Source organism: Solea solea, chromosome 3, assembly GCF_958295425.1.
Source record: "Solea solea chromosome 3, fSolSol10.1, whole genome shotgun sequence".
Taxonomy (NCBI): domain Eukaryota; kingdom Metazoa; phylum Chordata; class Actinopteri; order Pleuronectiformes; family Soleidae; genus Solea; species Solea solea.
The window spans coordinates 32,220,113-32,234,979 of NC_081136.1; the positions used below are offsets into that span (position 1 = coordinate 32,220,113).

Below are 14,867 nucleotides of genomic sequence, written 5' to 3' on the forward strand. Positions count from 1 at the left end.
GTGTTAGAAAGACACTGGATGGTTCTCTCCCTTTTTTTATCCACTTTGCTTCAAAGCAGGCTACTATTACCAAATTATTACCTCCTCATTAACTTTTAAGGTAATTTGGGACAAATTCACATAATTACATGTTGCCGTTCTCACACTGTAGTTGTGGCTGGGGTCAATAACACCTGCATTAGTATGCAGTATGGATAAATATTTAACAGTCCCAATAACAGACATATTGGCTAACTGGCTTCCTCCCTCAACGTGTAGAAACTTGATAAAGTTAGATACATTTTACAACTCACTGGTACAGGAGCACAGGTTAAAAAATGGTATCAATCACTAGACACACGGTTACCGATACTGTCGTTGTGATTGGGGGTTTGGGAGAGAAGTTTTAATTTTATCAGTACAGGGCAAGGGAGAAAAACAAAACAAATCGTTCAATGTTCTGAAGAATGTTAATTTAGCCAAAATGAAACCCCTCCACTATTGAAGCAGCACTTTTTTCATTGAAGTTTGAATCACAATGTAACACATTTCACTTCAAATTTGCCCCTTCAATTGTTTTTTTTCCCCTTCTCTGAAATGGTGCATATCTCATTGTGCAACAAAGCTCTACATACTGGCTTTTCCTTGGTGTGAAACGTCTTTGAGGATGACTAACTCTGTTCCACAGCTCGGCTCTCAAACAACAGACAGCCACATACCGAGGGGTGATGTCATCACTACTGTGGAGACAAAACTAATTGAGCCTGTTTTTCCTTTCTTTCTCCTCTGCTGTTTGTTTTTCACTATCACTCTTATTTCCTCTCTTGGGTTCTCGCTCCTCCTCCTCCTCCTCCTCCTCCATATTTCGCTTCTCCCTCATCTGCCTTATATCTCCATCCCCCTCTTTTCTTTTGTCCTTTCTCTGACCCCCATATCTCTCTTTTCCCTCACCAACTCTCTTCACTGTTACATTTCCCTGTCTTTCTTTCTCTCTCTCAATCTCACTTCTTTCCCTCTCAGTCGCTATTCTCGAAGGTGGAACAGGCTATGCAGAAGAAAGTGCCGTGCGGGAGTCAAATCGCAAGTTTTCTATTGGCTGGTCATATTCCTGGTGTTCCTCAACACTCTCACCATTGCCTCTGAATATCACCAGCAGCCTCAGTGGTTAACTGATATACAAGGTGTGTACACACATGCTTACACGTATACAGAAAAACATATTACTGTCTTGCAGCTCTATTATTATTCCATCGTTATTTTCTTTTTTTTACCACCTACACTTCCCTTCATTACTCCTCTCTTCCCTCTTCGACAGACATTGCAAATAAGGTGTTGTTAGCTCTCTTCACTGGTGAGATGCTGCTCAAGATGTACAGTCTCGGCCTACAGGTAGGCATCTCATTTGTCAAAAGCATGTGACAACATTGTTATTCGGGTAGAGACACCTTTCTTATCTCTTCCCTTGCTCCCCACAGGCCTACTTTGTTTCGCTCTTTAACCGCTTTGACAGCTTCGTAGTATGTGGAGGAATCCTTGAGACCATTCTGGTGGAGACGAAGATCATGTCTCCTCTCGGCATCTCAGTGTTGCGTTGTGTGCGCTTGCTAAGGATCTTCAAAATAACCAGGTTAGTAAAGCCTGTGGTGATAGTGTTATTTACTGAATGTTACCTGTTGCAACACTGGAAGAATTTGCATTTGCGAGAGATAAATGTTTGTTAACTTTGTACATCCAGATCATAGTTTTAACTGAATTGTCTTTCCCACAGATACTGGAACTCACTGTCCAACCTGGTGGCCTCCCTGCTTAACTCTGTCCGCTCCATCGCTTCCCTGTTGCTCCTGCTCTTCCTCTTCATCATCATCTTCTCTCTCCTGGGCATGCAGCTCTTTGGGGGGAAATTCAACTTTGACGAGACCAGACGCAGCACCTTTGACAACTTTCCTCAGTCTCTGCTCACCGTGTTCCAGGTAATGATGGCACAGTCTATATGTTCTTTTACTGTTTACTCCGATGTCTTTGTTGAAATTCAAATGTGTGTGATTGAAATAAGAAGCAATTAAAACTAATCTAAATGAATAAATAAGCACACACAAGTTTTTTCTTTGTCTCCACAGATCCTAACAGGAGAGGACTGGAACTCTGTCATGTATGATGGCATCATGGCATATGGTGGGCCGTCCTTCCCCGGCATGCTGGTCTGCATCTACTTCATCATCCTCTTCATCTGTGGAAACTGTATCCTGCCGCTGCCTCAACAGAGGTCTCGATGAGAACATGACACAGAAGCTTTCATCTAAAACGTAGTGATGGGATGATGAGACTTGAAATAACAGACAAGTTTGTTTTTCAGAATAACAACATGATAAGTGTGATTTTAATTAAATATGATCCAGTCAATGGACAATAGAGGTTGATAACTATCCACTTAACCTACCAGGATTGTTCACAGCCAGCCAAACTGGTCATCAGATGGGTCAGCAACATCCTTAACTTCAATGCTCTGAACAGATATCCTGCTGAATGTCTTCTTGGCCATTGCTGTGGACAATCTGGCAGACGCTGAGAGCCTGACATCTGCCCAGAAAGAAGAGGAAGAGGAGAAGGAGAGGAAAAAACTGGCCAGGTAAAGCAGAAAGAGAAACTGAGATTAGTAGAGATAGGCAGGAAAAAACATTTTAATTTTACCGTCTCAATGGTGATGTGAGACTTTCAATGTTTCCCATTTGGTTTCGCCTGTCTAAACACTCCCTGCTTGATACAGCCCCCCACTAACAACATGACATTTTATAGAGAGCTTTTTCTTAGTTGTGTTGATTTAACAAAGGAAATACATTTGAAATGAAAGTCTTTTTTCTCTCTTTCTCTAGACTCGCGAGCCCAGAGAAGCGTCAAAACAACGAGAAGCCGCCTCTGGAGGTGGAGAAGAAAGAGAAAAAAAAAGAGAAAATAGAGCTGAAGTCCATCACTTCAGACGGAGAGACCAACACCGCTACTAAAGTACATGCACGGCGACACCATTTTAAGACATTTTTAACAATCTAAGCACAGAGGGTATAGCCAAATCAATTTTGAATATTTTAACACACATAAAAAGGATCATCCTGCCAAGAGAATAATCCGCAGGGTTGTGCTAGTCTCTTAATTCATCATCTTGCCATGAAGCAGTTGGAGTGCCATCTCCCATTCCCTTTAAATGCCAGGTGTGCTACACCTTGACAGATTGTTATTATAATGGCAGATACACCTGGAAATAATGTAATGTAGTTGCATCTCTACCCCGGAAATAACAGTGAATGAATTTTAGCCAATAGTGTGAGTGTATTTTGTTATTTTTGGGAAATGTATAAATGATGAAAACATACAATCTTCTCTCTCTTCAGATCAACATGGATGACTACTGTGGAGATGAGAGTGAGGAGAAGAATCCATATCCTGCAAATGATTACATAGGTAACACTGCACACGTGTATACTGTGAAAGAATGATAAATGTGTGAATGAAAAAATAGTAACTGAAAACTTCTTTTATAATCACTTTTTATTGTCCCATTTCTTTTATTTGCACTCCGTTCTGTCCTGTTCATCTTGTCTATCAGGAGATGAAGATGAGGAGGAGCCAGAGATGCCGGTGGGCCCGAGACCACGGCCACTCTCTGATATTCAACTTAAGGAGAAAGCTGTTCCCATGCCAGAGGCCCGTGCTTTCTTCATCTTCAGCCACACTAACCAGTAAGGAAACATTATCCTGCTTTTCACTTTATGCTTGTCTGTTTATCCTTGTCTTTTATCAATATTAAATTGTTAACATATCCTGTCTCTTTCTCTCTCTCTCTCTCTCTCTCTCTCTCTCTCTCTCTCTCTCTCTCTCTCTCTCTTTTTTGTTTTCTAGATTCCGGGTTCTGTGCCATAAAATCGTCAACCACAACATCTTCACCAACCTCATCCTCTTCTTCATCCTGCTCAGCAGCATCAGTCTGGCAGCAGAGGACCCTGTCAAGAATGACTCTTTTAGAAACCGGGTAACAAAGAGCACAGAAACACACATTAACTATAATATACACACATACAGCATGAGGCTGGTTATACATTAAGAGGCAGACAGAAGGAAACACCTATAACATGAGTAACTTCTCTACTACATTAATTATATGTGACAGCAAAGTATGAGGAAGAAACAGATTATTGTTGGTAACCATTATAGATGCAAGAATGTTTATTAATGTGTACAATATCAACGTACAAGAAATGTAATCTATTAGTTTGCATGCAGCAACGGAGCCTTAAGCCAATCTCAACTGTGTGCATTTATGAAACTTGTGTCTGGACTGTAGTTTTAAAAATGAAATATCACTATATCGTTTATATTATCGATGTTGCTCAGTGCGTAAGGCTGTATTATGAAGTGCATTCTAATGCCCTGGGAGTGATGTGTTTTGTGTCCGTGCATTATACCCTCTCTCGGTGAGCAATGCAAATCCCTCAGGAGCTAATAACGACTGTTTTATTGTATTTTCCACAGCTTTCTCACAGGCCACATTATATATATTATCAGTCTACACAATTAGCCTTCATATTAAACCCTAATGACATAATTGATCAAGATATTTAAGGTTCTGTTCTGTTTTTGCACAGTCTATTTTTAATCCAATATCGAATGCATCATCCTTTTGCCCCCTTAAATTCAGCATCGTTGTTTCAGCAATCATACAGGACCAAGCCACAGCTGACCATAGGTTCATATGCTATTGTGTTGTACTGAATAGTCTTGCAGAATCATGCACTTTGTTTTCAGATCTTGGGCTATGCAGATCACGTCTTCACTGGACTCTTCACTATAGAGATCATTCTTAAGGTAATGCTTGCCATTTATTAGGGAGATTAATGGCCTGTCTGACCTCTTTGTGTGCTACACTTTGCATTGACCGGCGTCTCATGTGGTCTCAGCTTTTAAATATCGTCTGCATTGTGGGGAAATATCCTCAGAGGCAGCTTATACTCGGACGTAGCGCCCTACTCACCTTGAACGTGAAGGCAGCTAAAACAAGAACTGTAATCCTGTATGTGATCCATCATATAATATATTCTAAGATGTGTAACCTTGGTCTCTGCAGATGACAGCCTATGGAGCCTTCCTCCACAAAGGTTCATTCTGTAGAAACTATTTCAACATTCTGGACCTGGTGGTGGTCAGCGTGTCCCTCATCTCCTCTGGAATACAGTGAGTGCCTTGTAGTGCTTGTCACCTGCATGCCGTATGTAAATCAAAGTGTTCTGTACTTGCATTACTTGGCCACAGTCCTAAATGAAATTAGTGTAAATTAACCGTATGATGAAATGTACATTTGTGTTATTACACTTTAAAACCCCAGTCGGCCAAGTAGTGACTACTGCATGAGATGGTACAAAAACACATCAATCAAACTGTTAAGTGGTTAAGTGGGGGGAAATGTTTTCTTTTTTTTTCTTTTTCTTTTTTGAATTCCCCCATTCTTCACACTTCTCACTGTTCTCTAACAACTTCACACTTCATTACTCCCAATCCATTCTTTCAATCCTTTGTGATGTTTATTAAAATGTTCTCTGCTTCCTGTAGCAAATAACTCCTTGCAATGCTTTGATATTTCTCATGTTTAATATGCTATACTACACTCTCTGTCTCTAATGCCTAATAGACTAGACTTCTCGACGTAAGTCCACATTAGTCCATATTAATAACCCTGCTTAACAGACCTTCACCTTACATGTGTAAAACTGTCACACTTTTAATTTGTTATTTCTGTGGTCCTGGAGAGTTTAACCTTCTAAATGCAACAACAACAAAAAAGGAGAGAGAAAAAATGAAAGCAAGACCTTAATTTGAACGTCATTGCCCATTTCACTTTAGTAGATTTATACTGTATGATAATAGATACATTATGAACGTTCTTGTAATAGATTTATGCCAAAATATCTCTGTACAGACAGGAACATTGAACCATAAATTGTGCTTCTTTGGGTAAATTAGCCTAGATCATCAAATACTGTTGTCACTTTTCTTATCTAATGAATGGTAATAAATTACTTCTTTGGGGGCAGGTCAGATTTGACAGTCATAATTTGGGATTTACTGAACTCTCCTGGGCTGTAGAAATAACAGCTGAATGCTTCAATTCAGTGGCTTTTGCCTGTTAACAGTAGTAAATGAGTGGGATTTTTTTTTTTTTTAATTTTAATGATTCACAGTCAAATTAAGTGTGATGATGATGCATTTGGTTGCTCCTTTGCAGACCTGCCCTGTGATGCGGTGTTACTATTATTACTGCTCACTAATCCAATGTCTATCCATCAACCCATCCATCTATTGGCTTGAGTTGTGTCTGGACTTTGGTTAAGAAGGCATAACATCAGCAAACATATGGCAACTAGTCGAAAACAATATCTGACAAGACATAATATCTAGTTTTGACGTGGAGTATTTGTGGTGCATGCATGAGAACGACAGAAAGTGTCGCTCAGTAAATACATGTTCACAACATACCAATACATCATCACAGCTGGTTTGACTGTGTCACAGATGAAATCCTGCTCCACTTGAACTACCTTTAACTGTCTTTAAACTTTACCTCCCTGTGTAAAAAGTTGTACAACTGACCTTTTTTTTTTTTTATTATTTTCTGTTTAAAAGTCAACACGGCGTAATGTCACTCCCTTTTAGTCACTCCCTTTGCCATCTAAAAAGTCACTCCCTTAAATGAATACATTGACATTTTGAATATTTTTTCCCCCCGTACATGTCATGCTTTGGGCAAAGGTTGTTGAATTTGTTCTCCCGCTAACTGAATGACCGACTCATCAGTATTTCATTCATTATTTTTTTTAAATGGTAAGAAGTGGACAAGGAGCTGTGAGGGAGGGGCGTTGAGAAGGAGGGGTGAGGGAGCAATGTAGGGGGCGTGGTCATCATATACATGTAAATACACTGATATCAGTGTGTTTTGTAAAATTCCCAATTTTAGACTTATTTCTTAATGTCATGTAAATACGTTAGTCCAACTATAATCGAGCTGGTCTCCATTGGACTAACATATCAGGTCCGAATTTGAATGTAATAGCCAGTGTTTGGCCAGAGAGGCAGTAAATACACATATTTGTAACACACTATGCATAGTTCAAATACTTACAAACTCACAATTTGGACATGGATCAATAAACATCTTTAGTAGAATCCCATAAACAATGGTTTTCACCTCAAAAAATGGTTAAGGGGTTTTGTTATGCTTTAAATCAAAAGTACATTGTACTGGCAGGCTTCATTTTTATACATGTTCATCCTCCATAAACATCAGTTAAAAACAAAAAAAAATGCAAGTTCAGATTGCCGAAGAACTAATGTTCAATTTTTTTCCCCAAGTATTTATTGTAAAATCCAAAATGTCACAGTATTCATTTGATTCTTTTTAGTATGTACTAAACTTTTCTTTTGAAGCACTTTCTTGAAAAGGTCTTACTCTGATGGCTTAATAATGCTGAGTTTGCTAGTGAACTTCTTGTTTCTGTGTCTTTGTGTGACTCTGTTCATGTGGTACTGTGTGTGTGTGTGTGTGTGTGTGTTCGTCCATGTGTCGTGTGTGTTATTGTGCACCGATCAGCCACAACAACCCTGTTGCATGTGGCTGATGGGTGTATGTGTATGTGTCTGTGTCGTACTATATATTACATTTATATTGTGTTTACTGTGAACAGTTGATAGAGAAACCACGCTGTCTGTTCCTCCTCCTGAAGGTGATCCATGAGGACAAGCTGATTTTATTATTAATGCCCCTTTCTACCAGTGGTTGTACAAAACCTTATTTACATAGATCATTTCTACTCATTACAACAGAACATGCTATCATCAAAAAACATTATTTAATTAAAAAAAGGTATGAGATGAATAGTATAGTAGTCTGTAGAGATTCAGTTGTTTCTTCATCATCATTTTTAATTTCTTAAAAACATACATTGAGGTGCCTTGATCTGCTCAGCCTGTGTTAAAAATCTCACATAATCTTAAAAACTCTTAAACTCTGTGTTGTTTCACTGTGTTAAATGTGTCTCCAATGTAATTTTGTCCAAAATGTGTGTATACTGTAGACTGGTTCAGGTCAGAGATTTAATCCAATGTGTTTGCAGGTCGAGTGCCATAAACGTGGTGAAGATCCTGAGAGTTCTGCGAGTGCTCAGACCTCTACGGGCCATCAACAGAGCCAAGGGACTAAAGGTTGGTAACTGACATAAAGGCAAAATAATGCATAAAACTTACTTCCTCTCAGACCGAACAGGGGAGAGACACACACATGCTCACTATCTTTTCTGGTGTGTTTTCCAGCATGTAGTGCAGTGTGTGTTTGTGGCTATTAGAACTATCGGCAACATCGTCATCGTCACCACGTTGCTCCAGTTCATGTTTGCTTGTATTGGAGTACAACTCTTTAAGGTAGGCTTAAACGAAGGCGCCTCCTCCCAACTGTCTGCCTGAAAAATCGTCGTATAATATCATGATTGTGTTGTTTTTAGTACCAATATCGAGCGCTATATTTTAATGTCTGTCCATCAGGGCAAGTTCTTCACTTGCACCGACAGCTCCAAACACACTGAGGCAGAGTGCAGGTAAGAGATTCCTCCTGCACGCACTCTTTTTAATCCTTCTTGTAGACAGTAGCTTAACCACTGGATGAAACAAAAATGGTGAATATGCGTTTGTTGACTGTCTCTATAGGGGCTCCTACATCATGTATAAGGACGGAGACGTGGGGAAGCCTGAAAGAGCCTCGAGAATCTGGGAAAACAGTGACTTCAACTTTGATGACGTCCTGCAAGGCATGATGGCTCTGTTTGCCGTGTCTACTTTTGAAGGCTGGCCAGGGTGTGTATCTATATGCAAACACAAAGTATATACACTGTATATATGTACAGGCCTAACACTACCACTAATTAAAGCATTTACCTTGAAGCAATTGAGATTTAAGAGCCTTTCTTCTCCAGCTCTTTAATCCTCTTTCTGTCACTCAATCAATTGCCTCTGTATTCCTCTCTCTGTCTCTCACTCCCAGGTTACTGTACCGGGCCATAGATTCTCACGCTGAGGATGTTGGGCCCATCTACAACTACCGTGTGGTTATCTCCATCTTCTTCATCATCTACATTATTATCATTGCCTTCTTCATGATGAACATCTTCGTTGGTTTCGTCATCGTCACATTCCAGGAGCAAGGAGAGCAAGAATATAAGAACTGCGAGCTGGACAAGAACCAGGTAATGTTTCATGTGTTAAGTTATGATTGAATCTGTGCTGTTTAATCATAGTTTGTTTGTTTGTTTGCATTTGTTTAGAAGCTAAATAATCTCAAAACACAGGTTTTCAGGTTACAGAAGAAAGTCCTTTATGTGTATAATATGTTCGAAAATAGTAGCTGAAAATATGTGGACAAATAAATGATTGAGTTTGTTGAACAGGAAGTTTAATACATTGATATTGTGTACAAACACTGACTAACGGCAGCATTTGTGGATGTTGGAGTAGGCCAGTATGTGTGTGTCAGTCCATTTGAAGGAGAGGACAGAACTCAGGGTTGTTGATATCACATTTTTCTGAAGGGTGACAAAGTCAGAAGAGATTTTTTTTTCTTTTCCTTCACTTCACCGGGACTTGAACATGAGTTCTAGGTTGAAAACTACTTTAGGAATCTAGCCAGGAGGGAGATGCAGGGGTTGACACACAGGATGAGAGAAAAGAAGAAATGTGGCCATGTGCCTGCAGCTACTTTCTTTGTGATCCACGCCTCATAGAAGGGTCGGAAACATAGAATGCCAAAAGACAAGTTGACTGCTTGTCCTCCATGTTGGTCTGAGAACAGCGATGGAGCGATGTGGAGTTGGGAAACCAAAACAACAATGTAAATATGTGCGTGTGTGTGTGTCACAGCGTCAGTGTGTGGAATACGCCCTGAAGGCTCGTCCATTGCGCCGCTACATCCCAAAGAACCCCTACCAGTACAAGGTGTGGTATGTGGTCAACTCCACCTACTTTGAGTACCTGATGTTCACACTCATCCTCCTAAACACCATCTGTCTGGCCATGCAGGTGAGTCTCACACACACACACACACTCCCACTGAGCGAAGCACAGACACACATCTGTGACATTATTGAGTTTGTTTGTGGGTCTTTGCAGCATCATGGGCAGACCAAAAATTTCAATGATGCCATGAACATCCTCAACATGCTCTTCACTGGACTCTTCACTGTGGAGATGATCCTGAAACTGATTGCCTTCAAGCCAAGGGTAGGTTCTCTACTGTAACACAGAGTGTGTGTGTTTTGTAATTCAGTAATGGCAAAAATATTTGATGAATACTCTTCCAGTTGCAACCAGTGAGAAGAAGATTTCCTGTACAGTATAATAGTCCAAATCCCTTACCATGGATTGAGTTGATGACATGATGTGTTTTTTAATCTCACTGCTGCCTTGTTTCTCTACTGTTCTTGCTCTGTACACATAGACATGTGGGTTTATTGTTCCATCTTTTTAAACAGTGACAGGTGTGAATGTGAATGCTTCCCTCTTTTAGTAAGTGAAAAATCAAAAAATGTCAAATACAGTTTATTTTTACAATTGTATTCTTGTCTCTACTTCTGCATAGCGTAGGTTCTAAATCAAAATGTGAATTTAGGAAGCAGGAAATTGTTGTTATTGAGGATTATTACAGATTATGTTATTCAAACGAGAATGATGATTTGCAATCACTGACTGCTAAGGGTAATTTGTTGATTCTGTTCTATTTTTACTGTTTTGAATCTAAAGCTGATTGACCTTTGTTTTTCCATTAAGCTTAATATCTTACTTCTTACTAAATTATGTCTGATGAAAAATATAATTTTATTGAATGAAAGATGGATATCTTGTTATAACTTTGGAGAGTAATTATCTCCACTGCCAGCCTGCGTTATGTTAGGATACATGCCTTGCCGTATTTCAGGCATAAGTAGCCAAAATACTTTTATGGCTTGGGTATTGATTATCTGTTAGGTATGTAATGTTGTGTAATGTCTACATCAATTAGTGGTACTTAAATCTGCCAGAATGCAGTTCAGTCTTTATTACAGCATTGCAACATATTCCCAAGTCACATTGAACCGGACTAATTAATAATTAGCTTCTTATTTCCAAAACACTGGATGTGTGAACGAGTCTAAAGTTTCAGATTGTGCTTGTGAATGTTTTTTTTTTTTAATTTGTTCAACAGCCACCGCACACTGAGGAGCAGCTTGTTAACAGTTTTGCTTTATAGGTACTGTATTACAGATGTGAACACCCCTGGAATTAGCTTCATTAACATCTTGGTGACTTTTTTCCCCTCACAATCTTAGTTTCTGCAAACGGAGCAGCAACAGTTTTCTACAGTTTATTTCCTCCCTTTTTTACCACGTTGTTTACATATGTTGAGTTTGTCCGATTTACTCAAACTGTACATCAGCATTTGTTTTACTAATGTATAACTGAATAATGAATTAATGCTCTGTTGCCTGTGTGAAACGATTACATAAAAACAACGCCATGCCAGTGGGCGCAGACGACTTCTGATGATAGATGATAGAGGATTTGCAGAGCACAATTAAAGTTAAACACTCACATTTTATTACTATGGTCAGTTATGCTTTGTATTCACTTTTGAGACATATGGTATTTTCTCTCATCTTGTAACAAACATGTAAAATTTGATCAGCCGTCTCATTTTAAGTCCACTGAACTGCACTAAAGCAGTCGTGTCTCTGCACCTGTAAATAACACAATCTTTCATGCATTAGATATAACTTTGGTTATTTGCTGTACAGTGGTATCCATACTTACTTACTTTACTTACTCAAGTACATACTCTGTGCCACTGCTGCTGATTAATTGTTTACAATAAGTTAAGTAAACAAAGTGGCCTTTCATTATTCACAACCACAGCATCACAGAATCACCAGTTAGGAGACTTGAACAGTTGCTATCTAAAAACACTAGCCTTAAGAGAGCAGGGAATTCAGCCACACTTGATGAATCAAGTGAACTGTGTTCATTAGAATTATAAATGTATTTATAAATAAAGCTTTTCCTCATAACACCTTAATAAGGCTGCGACGTGGCAGCAGATGTTGTTTTCCTTCTAACCTACCTCTCCTACCCTCCTCCTCCTCCTCCTCCTCCTTCTCCTCCTGCTCACCTCATCCTGTGTAGGGATACTTTAGTGATCCCTGGAATGTGTTTGATTTCCTCATCGTAATTGGCAGCATAATAGACGTCATTCTCAGTGAGATTAACGTAAGTACGATGCCCACTTTCACTCTCCTTGTCTCTCCTCTCCCTTTCTCTGTCTTGAGCCTTCTTACTTCTCTATCTTTAGTTTCCCTTCAGCTCTTCTTTCCTTTGTGGCTATTCTGTGTTGTACTGTTTTTTTTTTTCCTCTTCTACTCCTCCCTCTCTTTACTCTTTTGTCCATCTTCTCTCTCCGTCCTTTCTCCCTTCTTCTTCTCTTTCTCCATCCTTAAATCCAAGATGGCTGCTGCCACTCAGGGGACCCCCCCCCCCCCCCCAGACATTGAGATTCCAGTACGAGAGCAGTTTTCTGCCAGAGTTTGCCAGGGCAGATGAGGCAGGGTTTAGCTGTGAACATAAAGGGTTTCTGTTTTGCATCATCCTTCCTTGCTCCTTACAGTCTCTCAAATGTTGGGTTCTTCTTTTTTTTTTGTGTGCTCAGGTTTGATTCCCTAACTAACCGAACTAACCAATCACAGATAGCCCTACACTACTTTTATTTTATTTCTTTTCCTCTTTTTAACTGCAGTAACAAAGTTTTTGTTGTTGTTATTGCTGTTGTTGTTGTTGTTGTTGTTGGGATTTTGTTGCAATTTGTTCTTTACTGTTGTCATTGTTGTTGACATTTTCCTCTCATGGACAAGCATGACCAACCGCTGCTGCTGCTCTTCCTCAGCTGTCCATCTCTTCCAGACTGCAACTTCCTTTCTTTTCCTTTTCCTCTTTTGCTGTTTAATTTCTTTGATTATTTCTCCTCCTACTAAAAAAAAAACAAAAAACTCCAATGCTCATGATATAATGTTTTTTATCTTATTTTTCCTCTCTCTCCTTTAATTTTCATTCTTTCCATTTTTAAATGTCTTATTTTCTTTTCTTTTTTTCTGTTGTTTTTCTGTTCTGTCCACCCCTACGCAGCATTATTTTGTTGATGCATGGAACACATTTGATGCCTTGATAGTTGTGGGTAGCATTGTTGACATAGCGATCACTGAGGTTAACGTAAGTAGTCCAACTCCCTTCCTGCCTGCCTGCTCTGCCATTCCCACACACACAAACAGACCGAGCACCGATACCCATCTTGCGTGCCTTCAAATGATTAGGAAACGTCAGCTGCACAACATTTGAACTTAAGAGATGGATGACTAAGTCTGAAAACAGCCAGATGTAGAGTGTGTACTTTGCAACATATGAAAAACCACGCTCTGGAGTTTATTTCCTCAACATCTGAACACTTTTTGACGTGATCGTTTATCATCATGTCCTCATATTTCATGAAATATAATTCAGAGCAGTGCAGCAAAACAACTTGTTTTCCATCTTGTACTCAATGTTCTCCCGCACTGATTAGGCTTCAAACCAAACTTTCTTTTCTTTGTTTACTCATGTTTAGCTTTCTAATATTTGAAAATGCTCCGGATAGGTATTCATGCCTCGGTCTGCTGAGCATCAACAGCATCAAAAACTATTGCATTTGTATACAGAACCTCTTGCATTGTCTCAGCACTTGGTTTGTTTCCACATTTGTTCAGTTGTTGTTGGGTTTTTTTTTAAAATCTTTTATCACTGCCACATGGGATAGTGTCCATTCCCTCAGCATGATGGACACTGTATAGCATGACAGATGAAAATGTGCTATATCCAGGCTTGAAAACTAAGTATAATGGCATTGTTCTTCTATAAAAAATTAATATTAGATTTTACAGGGATGAAGATTTTTACACAGTATAGTATTTGACCCCAGTGTCACTAAGCTCTCAATATATAAATCACACAGAATACTTGAAATTCAATCGAGGAAAAATGCAATTTGCAGTTGCATTTTTTTTCTCTCTCGTCCGATCGTAGCATGGTGCATACATAGGGGAATGATTGAATCCATATAAATGGATTGATGCGGGACCCAAGAAATTTATGTAAATGTATGTATGAGTTAATTTATTATCGATGTGGAGCCTCTATGGTCGACAGTGGGGCGGAATGAGAATGAAAATCCCAAATACAAGTCAAATGTTGAGTGTCTTTCGTATTTACACTTCAGGGATAATTGGCGTTTTACTTCAGTGATATTTAAAGTGCTTTTTGGCTGAAGAATAGTCAAAGTGTGATCGCACTGCAGAAAAAAACGTTCTTTATACTTTTATTGGGTGCGATCTTTAACTCCATCTTTCTTACCCAACTTCCTTCCACAAAATGCTGCATTCAATATTAACAAGCATCTTAGATAACCGACTGTAGCAGAGACTGAGTGGGTTGATGCTGTTTCCCGTGAAGTTAACTTTGATATACTGTAAATCACCTTATATAAACGGAGATAGATGAGAATATATCTTATTAGCTCAGCTGCTGGTTTCAGCCTCATATTTAAACGTAGGAGATGAGAATGTCACAAAAGTTTTCTCTCTCCAAATGTCATCCAGAATGTCAAAACATTTATTTCTTAATCAGGTCACAATAGGCCAATGTCTATTTAAAACCACGGATGTTAAAATGAAGTGTGGATTTAGCTGGAAGATGAAGCAAGTAAAGGATCCACCTGTGTTTTCCACTGTGGTAGAATGTAGCGTGTTTCA

The 14,867-nt window shown here is 39.2% G+C and overlaps 1 protein-coding gene across 3 annotated transcripts in view; it reads left to right on the top strand.

Moving 5' to 3' along the window:
• cacna1c (calcium channel, voltage-dependent, L type, alpha 1C subunit) overlaps window positions 1-14,867 on the top strand; it is a 166,784-nt gene that overhangs the window by 126,385 nt on the left and 25,532 nt on the right. For 2 of the 3 annotated variants that reach the window (XM_058624875.1, XM_058624872.1), the window contains exons 13-32: window positions 1,000-1,160; window positions 1,295-1,368; window positions 1,455-1,606; window positions 1,748-1,949; window positions 2,097-2,217; window positions 2,491-2,605; window positions 2,850-2,979; window positions 3,363-3,432; window positions 3,578-3,710; window positions 3,871-4,000; window positions 4,774-4,833; window positions 5,093-5,199; window positions 8,133-8,220; window positions 8,329-8,436; window positions 8,557-8,609; window positions 8,719-8,865; window positions 9,053-9,254; window positions 9,925-10,083; window positions 10,174-10,284; window positions 12,220-12,303. In XM_058624875.1, the coding sequence (XP_058480858.1) occupies window positions 1,000-1,160; window positions 1,295-1,368; window positions 1,455-1,606; window positions 1,748-1,949; window positions 2,097-2,217; window positions 2,491-2,605; window positions 2,850-2,979; window positions 3,363-3,432; window positions 3,578-3,710; window positions 3,871-4,000; window positions 4,774-4,833; window positions 5,093-5,199; window positions 8,133-8,220; window positions 8,329-8,436; window positions 8,557-8,609; window positions 8,719-8,865; window positions 9,053-9,254; window positions 9,925-10,083; window positions 10,174-10,284; window positions 12,220-12,303 (2,407 nt within the window). Of the gene's footprint in view, window positions 1-999; window positions 1,161-1,294; window positions 1,369-1,454; window positions 1,607-1,747; window positions 1,950-2,096; window positions 2,218-2,490; window positions 2,606-2,849; window positions 2,980-3,362; window positions 3,433-3,577; window positions 3,711-3,870; window positions 4,001-4,773; window positions 4,834-5,092; window positions 5,200-8,132; window positions 8,221-8,328; window positions 8,437-8,556; window positions 8,610-8,718; window positions 8,866-9,052; window positions 9,255-9,924; window positions 10,084-10,173; window positions 10,285-12,219; window positions 12,304-13,212; window positions 13,297-14,867 lie in introns of all 3 variants that reach the window. The other variant, XM_058624873.1, reaches the window with a different exon arrangement.